The sequence below is a fragment of the Tamandua tetradactyla genome, chromosome 10 (assembly GCF_023851605.1).
Source record: "Tamandua tetradactyla isolate mTamTet1 chromosome 10, mTamTet1.pri, whole genome shotgun sequence".
NCBI classification, from domain to species: domain Eukaryota; kingdom Metazoa; phylum Chordata; class Mammalia; order Pilosa; family Myrmecophagidae; genus Tamandua; species Tamandua tetradactyla.
The window spans coordinates 99,960,320-99,985,464 of NC_135336.1; the positions used below are offsets into that span (position 1 = coordinate 99,960,320).

The 25,145-nt window shown below is 40.4% G+C and overlaps 1 protein-coding gene across 1 annotated transcript in view; it reads right to left on the minus strand.

Annotated features, from left to right (window-relative positions):
* The window catches only part of LOC143648683 (nucleolar pre-ribosomal-associated protein 1-like), a 105,209-nt gene that overhangs the window by 20,552 nt on the left and 59,512 nt on the right, over window positions 1–25,145 (minus strand). The window contains exons 15-23 of the mRNA XM_077118992.1: window positions 24,103–24,958; window positions 22,959–23,160; window positions 21,641–21,827; window positions 15,792–15,850; window positions 14,052–14,245; window positions 12,973–13,083; window positions 12,511–12,574; window positions 9,845–10,016; window positions 2,216–2,318 (exon numbers count right to left, since the gene is read on the minus strand). Of these exons, the coding sequence (XP_076975107.1) occupies window positions 2,216–2,318; window positions 9,845–10,016; window positions 12,511–12,574; window positions 12,973–13,083; window positions 14,052–14,245; window positions 15,792–15,850; window positions 21,641–21,827; window positions 22,959–23,160; window positions 24,103–24,958 (1,948 nt within the window). The remainder of the gene's footprint in view (window positions 1–2,215; window positions 2,319–9,844; window positions 10,017–12,510; window positions 12,575–12,972; window positions 13,084–14,051; window positions 14,246–15,791; window positions 15,851–21,640; window positions 21,828–22,958; window positions 23,161–24,102; window positions 24,959–25,145) is intronic.

Below are 25,145 nucleotides of genomic sequence, written 5' to 3' on the forward strand. Positions count from 1 at the left end.
AGAAATGAGACAAAATAAAGTTTTAGTGGATGAGAGATTTCAATCACAATTAAGAAGTTATCCTGGAGGTTATCATTATGCGTTATGCAGATACCTCTTTTCAGTTTTTGGTATATTGGAGTGGCTGGAGGGAAATATCTGAAATTGATTAGCTGGTTCCAGGAGCCTTGACTCTTGCAGATAATTGTGTAAAGATGTAACTTTCAGAATGTGACAGTGTGATTGTGAAAACCTTGTGTCTGATGCTCCTTTTATCCAGAGTATGGACAGATGAGTAAAATAATATGGATAAAAAATAAATATATACTATGGGGGATAAGGGGTAAAATAAATTGGGTAGATGGAAATACTAGTGGTCAATGAGAGGGAGGGGTGTGGAGTAAGGGGTATAGCATGCATGAGTGTTTTTACTTTTTCTGGAGTGATACAAATGTTCTAAAAAATGATCATGGTGATGAACACACAATTATATGATGATACTGTGAGCCACTGATTGTACACCATGTATGGAATATATGTGTGAAGATTTGTCAACAAAAAGATTAAAAAAAAAAGAAAGTAAAGAAAAATATTAAAAAGAAAAAAGACATGGTACTGGGAGAAACAAAGACAAAGACACAAAGGGAATGTGTTTTCACAATCACACTGTCACACTGTAAAAGTTACGTCTTTTTACAACTGTCTTCAAGAGTCAAGGCTCCTGGAACCAGCTCATCAATTTCAGATACTTCCCTTCAGTCACTCCAATATACCAAAAACTAAAAAGGGATATCTATATAATGCATAAGGATAACCCCCAGGATAACTTAATGCTGTTTGAAATCCTCATCCACTAAAACCAGAAATAGACCTACACAAAGGTGCACAGACAATTCAAATAGAGGAAATACAGCTTTCCTTTCTTTTTTTAAAAAAACTTTTTAATTAGAAATATTTTAAAATCACAAAAATAATACAAACCCCCAAATACCATCTATCTCTGTTGTCTGAGAAAGACAGCCTTCCAAAAAACGGTACTGGGGCAAGTGGACAGGTGTAGGCAAAAAAGTGAATTTGGACCTAAACCTCACACCTTATACAAAAGTTAACTCAAAATGAATCATGGACTTAAATGCAAAATGTAAAACTATGAAACTTTTAGAAATAAACACAGGAGAAATTCTTCAGGATAGGGAAAGAATTCTTAGAACTGACAGCATAATCCACTAGAGGAAAAATTGAAAAAGTAGACTTCGTCAAAATCAAAAACTTTTGCTCTGTGAAAGACCCTGTTCAGAGCATGGAAAAATAAGCTAGAGACTTAGGAGGAAATACTTGGAAACCACAAATCTGACAAAGGACTAAATATCTAGAACATACGAAGACTGCTCAAAACTTAACAGTACGGTGGTACAATGGTGGCTCAGTGGCAGAATTTTCACCTGCCATGCTGGAGACCCAGGTTCAATTCCTGGAGCCTGCCCACACCAAAAAAAAAGAAAAAAACTTAACAGTATTAAAACTAAACAATCCTATCAGAAACTGGGCAAAAGACACGAACAGGCATTTCACCAGAGGACATACAGATGGCAAATAAGCACATGAAAAGAAGTTCAACATTGTTAGCTATTACAAAACTGCACCTGAAACCACAATAAGGTATCACTAGACACCTATCAGAATGCCTAAAACTAACAGACCAGACTGACATGAGAAAATAAATCTGTTTTCAGTAATTTGTGTATATGTTCATACCTTTTCATTCCTTCTACCCTCCCACCTATTCATCCACAAAGATTGCCAACCCTCAGGCTCCAGACACAAAATGCAATTCCAAAAATATTCTTAAACCAACAAAAGGCTAGCCTCAGCAGGTTCTGACTCATTCTCAAGTATAAAATTTCTCTTTTCTTCTGATATTTGGCCACTATCTAGTAAAAATGCAGAAAATATTTGTCATTTAAAAATTAGGAAAGCATCAAGAATAAACGGACATACCCAGATTTTATAATTAAGTATTTTTTAAAATATCACTGTATATTCAAAATATCAACTGTTACTTCTGCTGAAAATTCACCAAATGAAAAGGTGAGAAGTCAGTTCAACATCCTTCAAAAATTATTTTCAAAATTAAGCTGACTATTGCTTGGTAAGAAATCCAACCTATGTTAAGTCCCCGTCATTATGCATTAACCACACACAGGGGACCGTCCTCCTAAGAGAAGGCTGGGCTTACCTGGCCGGGTCAATTCACTGAAGAGATGAAGTAGAAAGCAGGGGTCATAAAGGTCACTGTAATCCACTGCGCCCCCATCTTTAATGATCAGTTCCTGAGCATCCTGGAAGAGCCCAAACAAGCAGAAATGTGCTTATTCAACCTCATAAATAAAATCTCATGCAAATGTTTACCTGCTATTTTCTAGAGCAAAAAATTATTTTGAATGCTTAAGAGCATTAAAAAATGGCTCAAAGACTCAGCATCAAGGGACTGAGAAAAACTTCTCGACCAAAAGGGGGAAGAGCGAAATGAGACAAAATAAAGTGTCAATGGCTGAGAGATTCCAGAGTCGAGAGGTTATCCCGGAGGTTATTCTTATGCATTAAATAGATATCACCTTTTAGTCATGATGTAATGGAGAGGCTGGAGGGAACTACCTGAAAATGGAGAGCTGTGTTCCAGTAGCCACGTTTCTTGAAGATGATTGTATAATGAAATAGCTTTCACAATGTGACTGTACAATTGTGAAAACCTTGTGTCTGATACTCCTTTTATCTACCTTATCAACAGATGAGTAAAACATGGGATAAAAATAATAGGGGGAACAAATGTTAAAATAAATTTAAATTAAAATGCTAGTGATCAATGAAAGGGAGGGGTAAGGGGTATGGTATGTATGATTTTTTTTCTGTTGTCTTTTTCTTTCTTTTTCTGAATTGATGCAAATGTTCTAAGAAATGATCATGATGATGAATATGCAACTGTGTGATGATATTGTGAATTACTGATTATAATGTAGAATGGAATGATCAAAAGTTAAGAATGTTTGAGTCTGTTGTTATATTTTTTTAAAAAATTTAAAAATTAATTTAAAAAATGGCTCACAAAAAAAGTGTGATAATGATGTTGGGATTTGTTTTACAATAATTTGCGGGGATGAAACAAGTTTGGTTAGTGCTGCTAACCGTTAAAGCTAATAGGGATATGTGGTCCAGTCTCTCTATCTTCAAATATGGTTGGAATCTTACCTAATAAAAAATTAAATAAGAAAAGCAGTGCTGGGACTTCCTGGAAGATGGCGGCTTAGTAAGACGCGCGGATCTTAGTTTCTTCTCCAGGACACCTACCAGGGGAGTAGAAACGATACAGAAAGCGCCCAAAGCCACAACAGAGATAAAAAAGACAGCGTACCCCATCCTGGAACGGCTGGCTGGCTGAGAGAAGCAGCTCGGGTGAGATCGCCGAGGCGCGCGGGCCTTACCGGGCGGGGTGGCAAGCGGCCGGAGTTACTCCCTTCCCCCTTCCCGGGCCGGCTGGGAGAATTGGAGAGGCGGTCCCCTGAAACCAAGGCGACTGGCGCCCACACCACGCGCAGCCCCCGGACCAACTGAGAGAATTGGATCGGAAACCCCCAGGCCGCGGAGAACGGTGACCCCGTGACTCCCGGGGAACGTGCACTCTCTCGGGCGGGCCGCTGCCGCTGGCGCCCTCCCGCCACGCTTGTTGCCCAGGGCCGACTAGGAAATTCGGACGGGCTCTTTCCCTGGCTGCGGCGACCAGCAACCCTCCCTGCGTTCGGACCGAGGGCCGGCTCAAGCCGCTTCGGCTAGCGAACCCCCAGGACGGCGAGAGTTTTCCAAAGTTTAAGGTCCCACAGCACCTTTTACTGGTGGGACCCGCAGACAAACGTGTGCCACGAGCGCCACCTACTGGGCAGGATAAGAAAAACAGAACCCAGAGATTTCACAGAAAAATATTACAACCTTGCTGGGTCCAACACCAAGAGAAATCTGAATAAATGCCCAGACGCCAGCAGCAGAAGATAACTGTCCACGCTCAAAAGATTGAGAATATGGCCCAGTCAAAGGAACAAACCAATAGCTCAAATGAGACACAAGAGCTGAGACAACTAATCCTGAATATACGAACAGAAATGGAAAACCTCTTCAAAAATGAAATCGATAAATTGAGGGAGGACATGAAGAGGACATGGGCTGAACATAAAGAAGAAATAGAAAAACTGAAAAAACAAATCGCAGAACTTATGGAAGTGAAGGATAAAGTAGCAAACATAGAAAAAATAATGGATAGCTACAATGATAGATTTAAAGAGACAGAAGATAGAATTAGTGATTTGGAGGATGGAACATCTGAATTCCAAAAAGAAACAGAAACTATCGGGAAAAGAATGGAAAAATTTGAACAGGGTATCAGGGAACTCAAGGACAATATGAACCGCACAAATATACATGTTGTGGGTGTCCCAGAAGGAGAAGAGAAGGGAAAAGGAGGAGAAAAACTAATGGAAGAAATTTTCACTGAAAATTTCCCAACTCTTATGAAAGACCTAAAATTACAGATCCAAGAAGTGCAGCGCACCCCAAAGAGATTAGACCCAAATAGGCGTTCTCCAAGACACTTACTAGTTAGAATGTCAGAGGTCAAAGAGAAAGAGAAGATCTTGAAAGCAGCAAGAGAAAAACAATCCATTACATACAAGGGAAACCCAATAAGACTTTGTGTAGATTTCTCAGCAGAAACCATGGAAGCTAGAAGACAGTGGGATGATATATTTAAAATACTAAAAGAGAAAAACTGCCAACCAAGACTCCTATATCCAGCAAAATTATCCTTCAAAAATGAGGGAGAAATTAAAACATTCTCAGACAAAAAGTCACTGAAAGAATTTGTGACCAAGAGACCAGCTCTGCAAGAAATACTAAAGGAAGCACTAGAGTCAGATACAAAAAGACAGAAGAGAGAGATATGGAAAAGAGTGTAGAAAGAAGGAAAATCAGATATGATATATATAATACAAAAGGCAAAATGTTAGAGGAAAATATTATCCAAACAGTAATAACACTAAATGTCAATGGACTGAATTCCCCAATCAAAAGACATAGATTGGCAGAATGGATTAAAAAACAGGATCCTTCTATATGCTGTCTACAGGAAACACATCTTAGACCCAAAGATAAACATAGGTTGAAAGTGAAAGGTTGGGAAAAGATATTTCATGCAAATAACAACCAGAAAAGAGCAGGAGTGGCTATACTAATATCCAACAAATTAGACTTCAAATGTAAAACAGTTAAAAGAGACAAAGAAGGACACTATATACTAATAAAAGGAACAATTAAACAAGAAGACATAACAATCATAAATATTTACGCACCGAATCAGAATGCCCCAAAATACGTGAGGAATATACTGCAAACACTGAAAAGGGAAATAGACTCATATACCATAATAGTTGGAGACTTCAACTCACCACTCTCATCAAGGGACAGAACATCTAGACAGAGGATCAACAAAGAAATAGAGAATCTGAATATTACTATAAATGAACTAGACTTAATAGACATTTATAGGACATTACATCCCACAACAGCAGGATACACCTTTTTCTCAAGTGCTCATGGATCATTCTCAAAGATAGACCATATGCAGGGTCACAAAGCAAGTCTTAACAAATTTAAAAAGATTGAAATCTTACACAACACTTTCTCGGACCATAAAGGAATGATGTTGGAAATCAATAATAGGCAGAGTGCCAGAAAATTCACAAATACGTGGAGGCTCAACAACACACTCCTAAACAACGACTGGGTCAAAGAAGAAATTGCAAGAGAAATTAGCAAATACCTCGAGGCGAATGAAAATGAAAACACAACATATCAAAACTTATGGGACGCAGCAAAGGCAGTGCTAAGAGGGAAATTTATTGCTCTAAATGCCTATATCAGAAAAGAAGAAAAGGCAAAAATTCAGGAATTAACTATCCATTTGGAAGAACTGGAGAAAGAACAGCAAGCTAACCCCAAAGCAAGCAAAAGGAAAGAAATAACAAAGATTAGAGCACAAATAAATGAAATTGAAAACATGAAAACAATAGAGAAAATCAATAAGGCCAGAAGTTGGTTCTATGAGAAAATCAATAAGATTGATGGGCCCTTAGCAAGATTGACAAAAAGAAGAAGAGAGAGGATGCAAATAAATAAGATCAGAAATGGAAGAGGAGACATAACTACTGACCTCACAGAAATAAAGGAGGTAATAACAGGATACTATGAACAACTTTACGCTAATAAATACAACAATTTAGAGGAAATGGACGGGTTCCTGGAAAGACATGAACAACCAACTTTGACTCAAGAAGACATAGATGACCTCAACAAACCAATCACAAGTAAAGAAATTGAATTAGTCATTCAAAAGCTTCCTAAAAAGAAAAGTCCAGGACCAGATGGCTTCACATGTGAATTCTACCAAACATTCCAGAAAGAATTAGTACCAATTCTCTTCAAACTCTTCAAAAAAATCGAAGTGGAGGGAAAACTACCTAATTCATTCTATGAAGCCAACATCACCCTCATACCAAAACCAGGCAAGGATATTACAAAAAAAGAAAACTACAGACCAATCTCTCTAATGAATACAGATGCAAAAATCCTCAATAAAATTCTAGCAAATCGTATCCAACAACACATTAAAAGAATTATACATCATGACCAAGTAGGATTCATCCCAGGTATGCAAGGATGGTTCAACATAAGAAAATCAATTAATGTAATACACCATATCAACAAATCAAAGCAGAAAAATCACATGATCATCTCAATTGATGCAGAGAAGGCATTCGACAAGATTCAACATCCTTTCCTGTTGAAAACACTTCAAAAGATAGGAATACAAGGGAACTTCCTTAAAATGATAGAGGGAATATATGAAAAACCCACAGCTAATATCATCCTCAATGGGGAAAAATTGAAAACCTTCCCCCTAAGATCAGGAACAAGACAAGGATGTCCACTATCACCACTATTATTCAACATTGTGTTGGAGGTTCTAGCCAGAGCAATTAGACAAGAAAAAGAAATACAAGGCATCAAAATTGGAAAGGAAGAAGTAAAACTATCACTGTTTGCAGACGATATGATACTATACGTCGAAAACCCGGAAAAATCCACAACAAAACTACTAGAGCTAATAAATGAGTACAGCAAAGTAGCAGGTTACAAGATCAACATTCAAAAATCTGTAGCATTTCTATACACTAGTAAGGAACAAGCTGAGGGGGAAATCAAGAAACGAATCCCATTCACAATTGCAACTAAAAGAATAAAATACCTAGGAATAAATTTAACTAAAGAGACAAAAAACCTGTATAAAGAAAACTACAAAAAACTGCTAAAAGAAATCACAGAAGACCTAAATAGATGGAAGGGCATACCGTGTTCATGGATTGGAAGACTAAATATAGTTAAGATGTCAATCCTACCTAAATTGATTTACAGATTCAATGCAATACCAATCAAAATCCCAACAACTTATTTTTCAGAAATAGAAAAAACAATAAGCAAATTTATCTGGAAGGGCAGGGTGCCCCGAATTGCTAAAAACATCTTGAGGAAAAAAAACGAAGCTGGAGGTCTCGCGCTGCCTGACTTTAAGGCATATTATGAAGCCACAGTGATCAAAACAGCATGGTATTGGCATAAAGATAGATATATCGACCAATGGAATCGAATAGAGTGCTCAGATATAGACCCTCTCATCTATGGACATTTGATCTTTGATAAGGCAGTCAAGCCAACTCACCTGGGACAGAGCAGTCTCTTCAATAAATGGTGCCTAGAGAACTGGATATCCATATGCAAAAGAATGAAAGAAGACCCATCTCTCACACCCTATACAAAAGTTAACTCAAAATGGATCAAAGATCTAAACATTAGGTCTAAGACCATAAAACAGTTAGAGGAAAATGTAGGGAGATATCTTATGGATCTTACTACTGGAGGCGGTTTTATGGACCTTAAACCTAAAGCAAGAGCACTGAAGAAGGAAATAAATAAATGGGAACTCCTCAAAATTAAACACTTTTGTGCATCAAAGAACTTCATCAAGAAAGTAGAAAGACAGCCTTCACAATGGGAGACAATATTTGGAAATGATATATCAGATAAAGGTCTAGTATCCAGAATTTATAAAGAGATTGTTCATCTCAACAACAAAAAGACAGCCAACCCAATTACAAAATGGGAAAAAGACTTGAACAGACACCTCTCAGAAGAGGAAATACGGATGGCCAAGAGGCACATGAAGAGATGCTCAATGTCCCTGGCCATTAGAGAAATGCAAATCAAAACCACAATGAGATATCATCTCACACCCACCAGAATGGCCATTATCAACAAAACAGAAAATGACAAGTGCTGGAGAGGATGCGGAGAAAGAGGCACACTTATCCACTGTTGGTGGGAATGTCAAAGGGTGCAACCACTGTGGAAGGCAGTTTGGCGGTTCCTCAAAAAGCTGAATATAGAACTGCCATACGACCCAGCAATACCATTGCTAGGTATCTACTCAAAGGACTTAAGGGCAAAGACACAAACGGACATTTGCACACCAATGTTTATAGCAGCATTATTTACAATTGCAAAGAGATGGAAACAGCCAAAATCTCCATCAACAGAAGAGTGGCTAAACAAACTGTGGTATATACATACGATGGAATATTATGCAGCTTTAAGACAAGATAAACTTATGAACCATGTAATAACATGGATGGACCTAGAGAATATTATGCTGAGTGAATCCAGCCAAAAACTAAAGGACAAATACTGTATGGTCCCACTGATGTGAACGGACATTCGAGAATAAACTTGAAATATGTCATTGGGAACAGAGTTCAGCAGGAGTTAGAAACAGGGTAAGACAATGGGTAACTGAAGCTGAAGGGATACAGACTGTGCAACAGGACTAGATACAAAAACTCAAAAATGGACAGCACAATAATACCTAATTGTAAAGTAATCATGTTAAAACACTGAATGAAGCTGCATCTGAGCTATAGGTTTTTGTTTTGTGTTGTGTTGTTTTGATTTTACTATTATTACTTTTATTTTTTTCTCTATATTAACATTCTATATCTTTTTCGGTTATGTTGCTAGTTCTTCTAAACCAATGCAAATGTACTAAGAAATGATGATCATGCAGCTATGTGATGATGTTAAGAATTAATGATTGCATGTGTAGAATGGTATGATCTCTAAATGTTGGGTTAATTTCTTTTTTTCCGTTAATTAAAAAAAAAAAAAAAGAGAAGGGATAATTGGAGATGAAGGGATACAGACTGTACAACGGGACTGGATATAAAAACTCAGAAATGGACAGCACAATACTACCCAATTGTAATGCAATTATGTTAAAACACTGAATGAAGCTGCATGTGAGGTATAGGTTTTTTGTTTTTGTTTTTTTTTGTTTTTTTTTTTCTTTCTATTATTGTTTTAATTCTTATTCTGTTGTCTTTTTATTTCTTTTTCTAAATCGATGCAAATGTACTAAGAAATGATGAATATGCAACTATGTGATGTTATTAAGAATTACTGATTGTACATGTAGATTGAAATGATTTCTAATTGTTTTGTTAATTCTTTTATTAATTAATAAAAAAAAAAGAAATTAAAAAAAAAAAAAAAAAAAAAAGAAAAGCAGTGCTTGTATTTTACAGTGTGATCAAGCTGAGGGCTCAAATGGGACTCTCAGAGAGGAAGGGGGCAGACACTTCTGTCCCACCACCATGCATGCTCCCTGACTGCTCTGCCATCGGCCAGCAAGGGGGGTGGTGAGTGCATCTTGCACCTCAGGTAGCAGCAGCCTCCGGTTCTGGGGGAAATGGAGGATGGTCTTCAGCATGCGGTCCCGATCCAGCAGGCGAAGGATGTCCCCAACACTCGGCTGCCGCCATAATGACTTGCCCAGGCTCTGGCACGTCTTATGATGCTCTACAGCTGCCGGGCCCCACAGCAGCACCCTGGAGCAGAAGGGAGAGCAGACTGGCCTCAGGGCCCCTCCAGGAAAGGAAGCAATCAAAATGATGATAACAGTGATAGTTAGCATTTACTACAGGCCAGGTACTATTCATAGCATGCCACATACTGTATCCACAATCCCCATACCAGCCAGTGAGGTGGGTAGTGGTGACAGTGTTGATGATGATGGAGGGAGCTAATCCTACCGAGTGTACCCTGGACCAGGCACTACTCAAAGCCTTTTATGTATTAATCCACTCAGTCTTCAGAATAATGTAGCAGCCAAACTGCTGGTTTGGGCTCTTCCAATGTAACAATGTAACCAAGTGGTGTGAATCAGGAGGCAATTTAAAAAAGAATTCAACTCAGGAGGCTTGCACCCTCAACAGAGGGTAAGATTAAGTCTCTTCCTCTTTGTTAGTCTCAATAGGGCAGAGCACAATACCTTTATATGTAGGTATTATAGTTTTCTAAATGGAATTCTTCTAAATACACTCGTTTCTATGAAAATAACAGAAAAGTTTAAAAAGTAGAAAATCCCTTTGTAAGAAGGTTTTCCGTTAGTCCTGGTTTCTGGCAGGCAGGCAGGTGAGGCAGTGGATATAACCCCACTGGATATCCCCCTTGTAATGGCAACCATTTACTGCAAGAAGATGGAGGCCCCCAACGTCGCTCCCTAACTCATACCTGTTCCGTAATCTGAGAATGTGGCTGTGACTTTTATTTTGAGTTGGAGGAAAGGATGCTGAGTGCCGTATCAGAGAGCCCAGTGAGCCCTGCATTCTTCATTCATACCCTTTCTCTTGGGAGCTGAAACCCTACTCCTTTTCTAACTAAAGTTTATTCCCAGGGCAACCTCATTTGACTTTCTTTAATCTCTGAGTTAAAGGGCATTTTAATACAGAAATGGGGTAGTTAGAAGAGCTCTTTCTTCACTGTGATAACAACTGCTTCGGGAGCACAGACTGTATAATTCAACGTTGAATTTCTTGAACTTGGTAACTACTTCAGTGGTTACATAAAGTGAATATCGCTGTCCCTAGGAAATGTAAACAGAAGTATTAAGTGTTCAAGGAATATGATGCAGAGCCTACTCTCAAACATTTAGCAAACTGATAAATAAATAGGAAGATACAGATGGACAGGTAGAATGATTCAGCAGGTATGGAAAAACATTAAAAGCTGGTGGATCTGGGTATCTGGGTGGGAGGTATTTTGGAGTTCTCTGTATGGGTTTTGCACTGTAAGTTTGAAATTATTTTAAAATAAGGTTAAAAAATTGGCTTCCAACTTGCTCTCATTTCTCCCTCATGTACACAAAGACTGTTCAACCTCAGAAAGGGCACAAATGAAGAACCACCAACTCCAAAAGAGTAAGAGATAAGGTCAGATCATAAGGGGAAGAAAAAGAGAACATTTAGCCAAGGCCCGAACACCCTAAAAGGATAGAAAATATTTTTATTTCTGTTGTTTTGTCTCTTTTTGGGAGGGAATAAGGAGAATTCTGGGCTAATGAGCTTCTATTTTTTAAAAAAAAAAAAAAGTATTTTTTTTTAAGAAATGTTTTTCTTTTTCCTGCAGAGATCTCATCAACTATTTTTATTGACCCCATTAGCTCATTCCTTATCTGAACACAAACCCTTCTTCATGTACACACTGGACTGGTTTTAGGGAGCTGGTCCCAAAAGAAAGGGATTAAAATAAAAACTTAGGGCAGCAAAGAGAAGTGCCCCAAGATGTCTTTTATGAACTACACATGTGACCAAGTTAACCCCTGCACTTGTAGAGACAGGAAACCTGAGTTGGGGCAGGGGCCACAGTGAAAGCCATCAATTCCAGGCCCTCAGGCCCAAAGATGAGCTGCCAAAGAGATTGGCAAGCAGCCCCTGAAAACCCAAAGGAAAGACAGACAGAAAGAGAAGGAGAAAAGGGGAACAACATTAAGATAGAAAGAGACTGACAGAGATAGAGAGGAATGGGAGAAAGAACAGAAGGAGAGAGAAGCAGGCAGACAAGAGCTACAGAGAGAGACAGACAGAAAGAGACAGACTAACAGACACACACATGCACATACACACCGAGAAGGGGAGAGAACAGGATTAATGTCCAGTTAGCACTTTTCACTCTACTCCCTCGATATCCCCATCTTCTATGCAATCCCATCTAAAGGAACGCATGAAGACAAAGGTTTTCAGAAAAAACAAAATGAAAACAAGGCACCTGAGCCAGGAGTTAATTCTGGAGGTAGATTGGTAGGCAGCCACCTGCCCACAAAGACCATCCTTTGATGGTGCTAGGTCAAGCTTTTCCTCAGCTGCCTAGACCAGAGCTGTTAGGTGAGCAGAGCGGGGGTTCTACCTATCTCTCTTCTTCAAAAAAAGTAAAAAAGGAATGAGAGGAAAGCTCAAATGCTGAGCTGGCGGTGCAGCTGTGAGCATGAAACTGGGGTGTGTGGCCTCAAAGCCCTTAGGGCCCCACATCCAGGCCAACACTCACCTGAAGTTGACAAGGCTGAGGTGGTTCTTCTCATACGCCCGGAGGAGAAGTAAAATCTTCTGGTCTAGGAGTCAAATGAGGTCTATTCAGAAAGCTGAACCCCTTACTTAGGGCCCTGGGATACAACACCTGGTTCACACACTGTAGGTCCTCACAGACTCCAGCTCACACCGCCTGGGCTTCACAACTCCGGGTCACACTGCCCAGTCCTCACACGCTCCGGGTCACACTGTCCTGTCCTCACAGACTCCAGCTCACACTGCCCGGGCCTCACGGGCTCCAGGTCACACTGCCCTGTCCTCACACGCTCTGGGCCACACCACCCTATCCTCACACACTCCAGGTCACACCGCCTGTGCCTCACACATTCCTGGTCATACCACCTGGTCCTCACACGCTCCAGGTCACACCACCTGGGCCTCACACACTCCAGGTCACACTGTCTGGGCCTCACACACTCACCTAGGATGCTGAGAGAGGCACCGTATGCCCCAAGAAACACTGCAAAGTGGTTGCTCTCACAGACCGAGGGGCACATCTCTACCACCGTTGACATTATGTCCACCAGCGCTTCTAGAAGAAATCAGCATTGAAATGCCCAGCAGAGCAGAGGGAAGTGCAGTGGGAAAAATTTAAATGTTCTGCAATATCCTTCACTGAATAATATCACTCTTAGAACATCACTTCACCACTGCCAAACAATAAATAAACCTGCCTTTATCATCAATCTCCTCCTAGATTTCTGACAGGGACTGATTATCAGCTCTCGCCCCAATTTTAAATCTCAAAAATGTTAACTCCGCCAAAGATTTTTAAATCTAAGAATTTCCCTTAATGATTATATTACCAAAGCTCTAATATTTCTCTTCTTGCCTGAATAGAAGGGTTTTTTTTTTTTATTTTTCCCAGCACCATATACACCATTGCATAAATGGTCATCTTCAATTTAGCAGTTAATTACGGACTGACTTCATGGTGGTTTCTATGGGTTTTAGGCGTTAATTTTGTCTCAAAGCAGACCATGGCCCTGGCAGGGCAGAACCTAACCGAACATCCTCTCAGACATTTCCTGTGGCCTACAGATACTCGTGGGCACTCAGGCAATTCTTACTGGATTAGGATGGAGACCAAACTTGGACTTTTAAGTGTTCTCCAGCAATGAACTGTCAATAGAGAAGTCTAACTTTTTCCCTTGTTAAACATTTCAATCTTGCATTGAGAAGTTTCATGCGACTGAGCCCTTTCTCTCAGTCAGACATCCACATTTTCTTTTAATACTCACTCATGATATGACAATAAGACCTCAACCATAACTTCTGCAAGCCAGAAAAGGCCTGGGAAGCAGAGATGCACTTATTGTTTGAACCAAAATGAAAGGAAACATTTCTTGGGCTTGGATTTGACAGAAACAAAATATTTTCCTACTGCCTTAATAATGGTTTCTTAGCTCTGAAAACATGTAAGAGATGAGCACTGGTACACAACCAGTTTGATGAGACCAGGAAGTAAAATCTCTGTCTGTAATGGTGGGTGGGGGTCACCTTTTACTTGACTGTCTGGATTCTCCTCCTCTTCGGACTTCAGCAGAGTTGGCAGAAACAGTGAGTGCTGGGTGAGCATCATGTGCAGCACTGGCAGTGGGACAAGCTTCATGCACAGGGAGCTATCCTGGCAATACAGGAGCTGAATGGCAGCATGGAGGGTCTTTAAAAATGTGTGGTCCTGATACCGAAACCTAGAGGCAAGAAGAAAAAGGAGCTTCACTAAAGGAGAATTTCATTTAAAAGGAAACAATTAAAAATGTTTTTCAACATTTCATTAAAAAAATTCTCAAACATGCCACAAAGTTGAGAATTTGAATGACTACATATATACTCATCATCTAGATTGTATCATTTGCTGCATCACAGACCTACCCCTCTGCCCATCACAGGGAGTGCTCCTAGCAACAAAGGAGAGGTGCAGTGCATTTACTTTCTTGATGATACAAACATTTCGCTATTTAGCTGAAATGCCAAGAGGCTGCAAAACAGCTGAGTCTGGATAAAGACGATACTCAGGGCCCCCAGTGCATCTCTCATATGACTGCCTCTCTCCTCCCTCCTTCCTCTTTCCAGTTGCAGACCTTCCAATTACATGGTTCAGGAGTGTGTTTTCTATGCCTTAAATTCCCTCAAAACCCATTAAGGCAATGAAAGCATCATGCGCTCAAAAAAATAAGCTTTTTAGTCACATGCGAGTAATGTTAAGAATCATTTCGCATGTCGTAGGCATTTCTAGAAAAACAAATTAACCAAAGGCCAAAAGAAATGGCAATACTCCATAATGATAATCTATAGCTGCTAGTAACCTATGAGTCATCTTCCCTTTTTTCTCTCCCCTTCTATATTTTTCCATGTTTCAGCTTCATAAATAACCTGGGAGATATACAGCCACAATGAAATACAGTTTATTGACTATCTAATTGGCAAAAACGACAGTCTGATCACATCAGGTGCTTGTGAAGATGAGGGTAAATGGAATTCTTGCACACTGCTGTAAGTACAAATTAGCTCAATGACTTTGGAAAGCAATTTGAACATCTAGTAAACTAACAGAAAGTCTTCCCATCCCCCAAAACTCTTCATATTTGCACTGAGAGATGTGGTTAATGGAAAACTGTTGAAGGGGGGGGAAGGAGAGAGGTGAGGAAGTCCACGAATTATGGGGACTGATTACCTAAACTGTGACACAATCCTATGATGGAATATACTACAGCTGGAAAAATGACACAGATCTATAGTTCCAATACATAAACATATAAATGAAAAAAGATAACATACATATAAAGAATGAGATATCTGTGTAAAACATTAAACATATTAAAGAACATTACTTATTGTTTAGAGACATACAGATGCAAAATCAACATATCCTCACCCTCAGGGGAATGACAAAGCTCATCCTTGGAAAAGTAATCACCTTCAGCAAAGGAGGAAGAGATTCGGACAAATATAAAAAACTATTAGCATTTAGTAAATCTGGGTGCTGCTATGTTATTCTCTACACATTTACATGTTTTAAAACTATTCCTTTGTTTTTTTGAAGGTTGTTGATGTCAGAAGTATACTGCCTGTCAACAGCCAAGTCATTTAACTTCTCTGATAATGTGTATCACATCTTCAGTCTCTAAAGCTGGACTGCACCTGCTCCACCACACCTGCTTTATTGGTAGGCCAATAGCTACTGAACTGGCTTCGCATTAACAACATTTATACTTTTATTGAAATAAAACAACTTACTTGAGTCCAGTTTTCACAAATTTCTGCCAATCACCAGGATCAACTTCATTAAGTGATCGCTATGAATAAAGCAAAAAAAATACATATATGAAATATCACCACTAATTTTTTAAATATCTAAATAATCCAGCTGGGTAATTTTCAGAAAAGTCCCAACCTCTCTGGGCCCACATTTCTGTTCTGTAAAATGTGTGATCAGAGTTGAAAAGGGGGAACTTCAACATCCCTTCCTGTTTAATGTTCGCGAGTCTACTGTTCTTTTTGCATTCTTGATAAATGGGTGAGAGCTCAAACATATGGGGCAAGGGAGGAGGACCAAAATTGGCCTTAAAGCAAAAACTAAAACAAGAATGTGGGATGAAAATTAGAGCCACTAAAAAATAGTTACCTGAACAATCCACAAAAGCATGCAATTGTTTACTTAATTGCACTAGTAGCAATGACATTTTATTTGCATAACCATGACCACCAAATGGGCAAAAAGAAATTTGCTGAGTAGCCCTGTAATTTTTTTCCTTTGTCTACTATTTCAGACACCACTGATTTACAATTAACTTTTCATTAAATAGCAAATAAAATCCCTTCAACTGCTGACAAAGAAACTTTCAGCTAGTCCCCAGGTCACGGTTCTGGAAAGACCACATGAAGAGATCTGCTGAATGGGAAACTAAAGGGTGGGGTCAGAGAACAGCTCAGGACAGCGTGTGCTTAGGCTGCTGCCTCCACCAGGATGGTGAAATGATGGACCACAGTGCCAGAAAATTATGATGGAAATACCAGGACCAGCTGGATCTCCTCATCTGGGTCATACCTCATATACTTACATTTTTACATGTTTTCTCTTTGCCCTAGCAGTTACTCTTTTAGGAATTCACCTGAAGGAGATGACATTCAAGTGCACAAGGGCAGACCATGCAACATGTCCATCACAGTATTCTTTAAAATAACACTGGTCCAGTTTGTACGCCTGCAGACATGCATCCCAGTGAATCTGGGAATGTGCTGGTTTGGAAGTATTATGTACCCCAGAAAAGCCATGGTTTAATCCTGATTTAGGATTAAATCCTGATTCTTGTGGGAGCAGCCATTTCTTTTAATCCTAATTCAGCACTGTAGATCAGAAATTTGATGAGTATCTCCTCAGAGATATGGCACATGCAATTGCAGGCATGACCTTTGATTAGATGGAGAGGTGACTCCACCCATTCCAGGTGAGTCTTTATTATTTTACTGGAATTCTTTAAGAGAGGAAACATTTTGGAGAGAGAGTCAGAAATGCAGGAGCCTCAGAGCCAACAGAGAGAGCAGTTGCTTCAGAGAACAGAGACACTGATGTCTGGAGATGCTTGGAGCCCAGCAGACATCACCATGAAATCTTAAGCAGCCAAAACCTGGAAAGCGTCAAGGGAAACTAAGAGATGAAAGCCAGCCCTGGAGATGCAAAGTGAGGAAACCCCATAGGAATAGAGGTTGAAGGAAACAGAGCTCAGGAGCAAAGGACCAGCACATGTCAGCCACATGACTATCAAGCTAACAGAGGTGTTCCTGACCCATCAGCCTTTCTTGAATGAAGGTAACCTCTTGTTGGTATCTTAGTTTGGATAATTTTATAGGCTTAGTTCTGTGAACTTGTAACTTATTAACTCTCCCTTTCTAAAAGCCGTTCCAGTTCTGGTATATCACATTCTAGCAGCTTGCAAATTAACACAGGGGGGAAGAGGATCACACTGCCAAGAGGGCCAGTGTAGATCCACATATACAACACCAGATCATAAACAGTATACATCATATGATCCCATTTATACATGAGTTACACACACACACAGAGCAAGATGTCCAAAAGGATAGTCACAAACTTGTACTGGGAAGGGCTCTGGGTAGAGGGAGACTTTTATTTTCTTCTTCATGCTTTTTTTTTCTCATCACTTGCATTTGCAATATGAGTCTAGGCTAGTTTTATAATCACAAGCACCACTATTTCCAACTCTTCATTTAGGGGGGGGAAAAGGAGGACGTCATAAAATGGGACATTACTCAGTAATAAAAAGAAACACAATGTTTCTCCACAACATGGAGAAATCTGAAAAGCATAAAAGCCAGACACAAAAAAGTACACATATTATATGGTTATACGATATGATTCCAAGTATATGAAGGTCTAAAACAAGCAAAACTAACCTAATGGTGATAAGATTCTTTTTGGAGGGAAGGGATTAACTGAGAAGAGGCACAAGGGAATTTTCTGGGATGACGAGAGTATCTTCTGGATAAGAGCATAGAGTCAAGGGATAGATGCATTTGTCAATACCAATTAAGCTATACACTTATGGCCTGTATGTAAATTATACCTCAATTAAAAGAAAAGAGGGGTAAAGAGGGAAGCTGCCTTGAGAACACAAATCCCTAAAAATGCATGGACTATCACTTAATATTCAAGCCAGACTGCTGGGTAGAGGGGATGACATGATAGCAGGCAAAAATATTCCTGGTAAATCAAGAGCTGGCAAGCATAGCACCACCATCTACAGCTCAGCTCTCTTTAGATCATGGGAACATTCCTCTTTCTTAGTTCCCCCATGTCTGGGTTCCTATGTACCTTAAATTCACAAACCTGTAATACAAACTAATTAAGCCTGAAGGTAAAGGTTATAAAGTTTTTCAATCAAATTAACATGCTGCTTGATCAAATGTATTTACAACAAATAGGTTAACAACTTACATACCTGAGTTCAGAGTTTAAAGCCAAGTCATAAACTGTAGGACTTTTAATGCAATTTTACACCATGCAACAAGGAATATGCTAGCTTTCAGGGTGTTAACTATTCCTACACAAAAATATAACACTAAAAAAGGTCTAACATCAATGGCTGAGAGATTCCAAAGAGAGTCGAAAGGTTATCCTGGAGGTTATTCTTATGCATTAAATAGATATCACCTTTTTAGTTAAGGCGTAACAGAGAGGCTGGCGGGAACTGCCTGAAAGTGTAAAGCTGTGTTCCAGTAGCCATGTTTCTTGAAGATGATTGTATAATGATATAGCTTTCGCAATGTGACTGTGTGATTGTGAAAACCTTGTGTCTGATGCTTCTTTTATCTACCTTATGGACAGAGGGGTAAAATGTATGGATTAAAGATAAATAAAAAATAGAGGGAACAAATGTTAAAATAAATTTAGTTGATTGAAATGCTAGTGATCAATGAAAGGGGTGTGGTATATATGAATTTTTTTCCATTTTCTTTTTCTGATTTGATGCAAATGTTCTAAGAAATGATCGTGATGATGAATATACAACTATGTGATAAAAAAAGAATGTTCATATTTTAGGTTGATTGGTTTTATTAATAAAATTTTTTTTAAAAGTCTAACAGGATGCTTTAATAGAGGGAAATAATGGCCCCAAATAACAACCATATGTCTCCAAACGTGATAAAACCCATAAGCCCACAGAGCCAAGAAGCCCAGTGAACTCTAAGAACAAGAAACTTGAAGAAAATGACATCAAGCCACATTATAAGCAAATGCTTAAAGCAACCTAAAGAAACAATCCTGAAGCAGAAAGAGAAAAAGACCCAGAATGTAGAAAGGAACAAAGGTAAGGACAGTAGCTGGAAACAACACAAGCCAGAAGACAATAAAGCAACACCTAAGACTAAAAGAAAAAAGAAGTCAACCTTTTCTCTATCCCAGTGAAAATATCTTTTACTAATGAAGGCAAATTCATTATTTTTCAGTCATACAAAAGCTGAAAGAATTCCTCACCTGCAAATCTGTAAGGAAAGAAATGCTAAATGAAGTCCTTCAAGTAGAAGGAATGAAGGACACAGGAAATGGCGACAACATAGCTAAAAGTAAAAGACTTTCCTTCATATTTAGTACGCTTCTTTAAAGGGTAAATTGAGTGGATAAAAAATAAGACCTAAATATATGCTGTTTACAAAAAATACACTTAAAATAAGATGCAAATGGTTAAAATTAAAAACATGGAAAAAAGCACATCATGATAACACCAACCAAAATGAAGCTCAATTGGCTAAAATAGATTTGAGAGCAAAGAGTATTGGTAGGGATAAAGATGGTCATTTCAAGATGACAAAAGATATAAATTAAGGATATTCATTAAAAGGAAACAAAATCATAAACACATATGCACCTAAATAACAGAATTTCAAAATACATGAGGCCAAAAGTGAAAGAACTGTAAAGAGAAATAGACAATCCACTATTAGAGTTTTCAATATCCTTTTCTCAAAAATTGACAGAATAAGGAGACAGAAAATCCTTAAATATTAGATTTTAACATCATTACCAACTTGAACTAATGAAATGTTTTACAATACTTCATGCACAAATAGCAGAAAAACAGTTTCCAAATGTATTCGGAATATTTGCCAAATGTTCCACATTCTAGACCATAAATGACATCTTTCAATAAATGTAAAAGGATTCAGATCATGCAAAGTATCTTCTTAGATGAATTTGGTGAATTCTTTGACACTCTTTGATATTCTATGATCAAAATTCACTTAGAAACCAGCAACAGAAAGATACTTGGAAGATATCTCCAAATAAATGAAAATTAATACACTTCTAAAATAGTCACCAAAGAAGAAATCAAACGACAAATTACAAAGTACTTCTTTATAGCTGAATGAAAATGAAAACACAATGTATTGAATTGTGACATGCAGCTAAAGTAATAGCTATGGAGAAATTTATAGCACTGAATGTCTAGATTGGAAAAGAATAAAGGTCTAAAATTGGTGACCTCAATTTCTTTCCTCAGGAATTATAAATAGAAGAACAAATTAAATCTAAAAATAGAAGAATCAAGGAAGAAAACAGAGAAAATCAGTAACAGAAAGTTGGTTCTACATGAAGATTAACAAAACTTAAAATTTTCCCAGACTTTTAGGAAAAAGAGAAGACACCAATTACTAGCATCAGGAATGAGAAAAGTAACATCACTGTAGATTCTACAAATATTGAGAGGATAACAACATAATATTATGGACAACTTCAGGCCAATAAATTAAACAACTTAGAAGTAGATTAACTGTTTGAAAGCTCCAAAAGAAATAGATAATCTGAACAGTCCTACATAGATAAAATAAACTGAACATGTAAAAACCCTCCCAAAAAAGAAAACTCCAAACCCAGCTGACTTTATTTTTACTAAACTTTTAAGGAAGAAATAATATTGTATCTATACAAACTCTTCCCAACTTACTCTATGAGGCCAGTATTACCCTGATCACTTAACTAGACTAAGACACTATAGAAAATAAAATTACAGGGCGGGCCACGGTGGCTCAGCAGGCAAGAATGCTTGCCTGCCATGCCAGAGGACCTGGGTTCGATTCCCGGTGCCTGCCCATGTTTAAAAAAAAAAGAAAGAAAGAAAATAAAATTGCAATTCAATATCCCTCATAATACAGATGGAAAAATTCTTAACAAAATATTAGTAAATTGAATTCAACAGTATATTAAATGGAGGCATCATGACCAAGTCAGTTGACAAAGTTAGTAAAACATAAACAAAAAAATTTAAAAAAAGAACATAATCCGCCTTATTACGGGCTTAAAAAGCAAAATTTTGATAGTCTCAGTAGATGAAGAAAAAAAGCATTTGACAAAATCCAACACTCATTCCTGATCAAAGATGGCCCACAGATTCAGGTGCTGTCCCCAACCTGCCACTCTGCCTCCCAGACTGGGCACCTCTCATCTCCCACAAGATCTTATAAATGCCACCTGGCTTGAAATGTATCTGTAAAACTTCTATCTCAAAACACTTAAGCTTTACCTTAAACACTTAATCCGGATCTCTGAGAAAAGAAAAGATGCTCACCAACAGCTCATTTAATCTCAGTAGCATTTGTTTCTCTTGAGCCTGAGTCTTGTTGTCATTTTGCTGGTTACCAGTGAAAGAAATGATCAGCCATTTCATACAAGACTCCTGGAGCATTTTCCTCCAGGCTCGCAGCTCTTCTGCCGACTCTTCCAGGACTGTCGAGATAGCGTCAGCCACAATCCAGCTGCAGCAGCAGACAAAAGTCACAAAGTTAGAGGGAATGGCTTCAACTCTCTAGCTCTATGAGAAACAGGACAACACGATGGGCCATTTGGAGATATCCAAACAGTGGGATCTGCTTTCCCCAAGTCTTGCTCCCCACACTCCCTCTGTTTCTTCTTCAAGCATCCAAGATGTAACAATTTTTTTCTGACCAGGGGAAACAATATTAGCACACCAAAAAAAAGGTATGAGTACAGACTTTGCCTGAGGCAGGTTTGGGGACTGAATCATACACCCACAAAAGACATGGTCAAATCCATGTTCCTGTAGGTGTCAACCTGTTTGTCAACAGGCCTTTAAAGAAATTATCCATTAAGGGGTAAACACATTTGTGAATAGGATCTTCAAAGATCCCTTTTAGAGGAGGCCAAATTCAATTTGGGTGGTCTCAAGCCATATGACTAGAGGACTTACAAAGAGAAGGAACCTGGACACAGTTGGAAGCAGCTACAAGTCAGCAAAAACCAGAACAGCAGACCGAGGGCGGGAGTGAAAGGCGACGATGTGATGGAAGCAGAGGTGCAGCCATAAACCAAGGAACCCAACCAACTGCTGGCAAGCTGCCAACTAAACACTACAGACCCCAAGACAAAGCCTGGCCTGGTGATAACGATAATGTCAGACCCCTAGCCTCCCCAACTGAGTCAATAAACCCTACTGTTTCAGCCAACCACCTGTGGTATTTGTCATGGTGGCTACATGGTGGTGTAGACAGGGTTTACAACCTCAGTACTAATGGCCTATTGGACGAGATTATTCTGTTATGAGGGGCTGTCCTGTGCACTGTAAGATGTTAGGCAGCAACTCCTGCCTCCACACTCTGGATGCCAGTAGCACCACCATCCTGTTACTAATGTTCAAAAAATCAGACATTTTTGCCAAATGCCCCTGGGGAGCAGAACCGGGGGCCCACAGGTGGAGGCGCACCTTCGCCAGCCAGAATGGCAGAAAGGAAGAGTTCTCATGGGAAGCACTTCTCACCAATTGGCACAACAGCACCACCAGGACCTGCTCCCTAATTCAGTTTTTAAATACAAAAATAAAAGCACAATACAAGCGGAGAAGAGCTGTCAAGACGTTGAAGCCTTCATACCTCTTGGGACTGCTGGGCATCTGAAGCACGCTGGGCAGACGGTCCACAAGGACACTGAGATCCTTGTCTCTGGCAAATGGGACCAGCTGGGACAGGATTTCCTGATGCAGCCCAGACTCTGGGGGACCGTTGGCATGGAGAAGTCTGTCCTGCAGCTGCCTCCACAAGGCCTTTCTCAAGACAGGAATGACAGCAGAGGACGCTGGGGTGAGACACAAAGGAGAGGGCAGTCAGTACACCTAAGGCTGAGCTGGAGCTGACAGCTGTATTTTTCGGAACCTAGAAAGTCAGCCGGCGGCACATTGGTAGCCTGAAACTGGCTGTGGCAGGAACATTTACACCACGGAATCTGGCAGATGCTACTGGCCTCCTGAGAGCTAGCTGTTAACCATTTTCCAGCACAGCTCTGGCTGCAGCTCATCAGCCAACACTGGGAGACACTCTGGCATGGAACTCATTCTTCAAAGGCACTAAGAAGTACGGAAGGGGAGGTGTACAGAGAACCATGGGCTAGAAACGTCCCTCCTGAAGAGGGCTCTCCACTTTGTAAAAACATGACATCAATGATGGCAGGCTGTACAAAATTGAAGCAAAGCAGTAAGGGGAAATTCAGAAGTACAATAAAAGGGACTTAGACTAAATTTGAGGTGCTCAAAAAGCACCTCAGGTTGGAAATACAGCAAGTGGAGAACAAAGAGAGCTAGGCCCACGCTGCCTCAGCTCAACATCAACTGATGAAAAATTCCCCCAAAGGTGGAGAAAGTGGGATGGGGACAAGTGACAGATTAGTCCCGAAGGATTCAGCTTTTCAAGACACAGCCCCGACTCTGATCCTGCCCTCGGCCCCAAATGTCCCCAGGAACCACCTACACACTTTCTCTCCATCACTTCAGGTAGGGGAACTTGGAGCTAATGGGGGCCCAAGGGCTACTCCTCAAACAATAAGGTCAAAGGCTGGGGATGAGTGTTGTCAGGACTTCTCCATCTTTAGAGCCAGGTCAGGTGCTGGAAGGGAAGTGGAACTAAACCACACCCCAGAACATTAAGTTGCAAGGTTTGAAAACTAACATATCACTCACTTCCGTAGCTCCTCTGACTTTCAATTTCCAGGTGCTCAAAGCTGCCCACCACCCCGCCCCCGTACCTTCTGCAGGGCGCGTGAACTGTTCCCGAGTCCTGCACTGGAGGTAGATGTGGATGAGTGGGAGAAAGTCATCAAGGCCCTCCTGCAGACGGAGCCCTGAGCCTTCCTGCAGGCACCAGAGCTCAAAGCGCAGCAGGTGGGTGCAGCTGTGCTGCAGGAGCAGGGCTGCAATGAGGAGGGCTGCCTGCGTCTGCCGTGCCAGGCAATGATCAAGCAGGTCAACCTGGACCACGGGGGCCAGCAGCAGGTCTCTCTGCAGAGTGTGCAGGAACACAGCTTCCAGCTCCTCTATGGCCAGCGAGGGAAGCAGTGCCCCCAGGCCCTTTATATACTCAGAGGACCAGAGGAGCTCACTGCTCTGCAGCTGCAGCTCAGGGCTGCTAGTCAGTAGCTGGACCAGGGTCTGCCCCAGAGCATTCAGGTGCCTCTCCTTCCCGGAGAACTTTGTGGGTCGTGGGGTCACCAGACAGGCCTCAGGCAGGCTCAGCAGGGCCAGGGTGACCTCACGAAGCTGGGAGCCTTCTATGTAGGGATGTAGTGCCTGCAGGGCCTCCAGCTGTGGGAGGGTTTTGGGGAGTGAAGTGGCCGGGCCCATCTTCCTAGCGCGCAGCTCTTTCAAAATGCTCTGGGTGATGGCCTCCGAATACCTGGCCAGGAGGCCCAGCTGCCCAGTGTTCTGGAGGATGGGGGCGCTCACTATCAGCAGCTGAAGAACCCCTGCACTCAAATGGGCTGCCAGGAGCTTCACAAGGATGGGGCTGAGGGTGTGGGAGGGAAGGGCCTGCTGCTCCAGAGCCAGGTACCAGCTGTCCAGTGTGGGATGTCTGAGGATGGCCACGAGCAGCTCCTCTAGCAACTGAAATACAGAGAGCAAAGCACAGAGTTCACACACAGCCTGGGAGCAGAGCAACAGTTACTCCATAAGCATCTACCACTGTTAAAGGACACAGAACAGAAAGCTTTCCTGGCCCAAGCCTAAGTTCAGATGCCTGAAGTCACCCCCAAGATGTTATCAGATTGGAATGTAACCCCCACCAAATGCC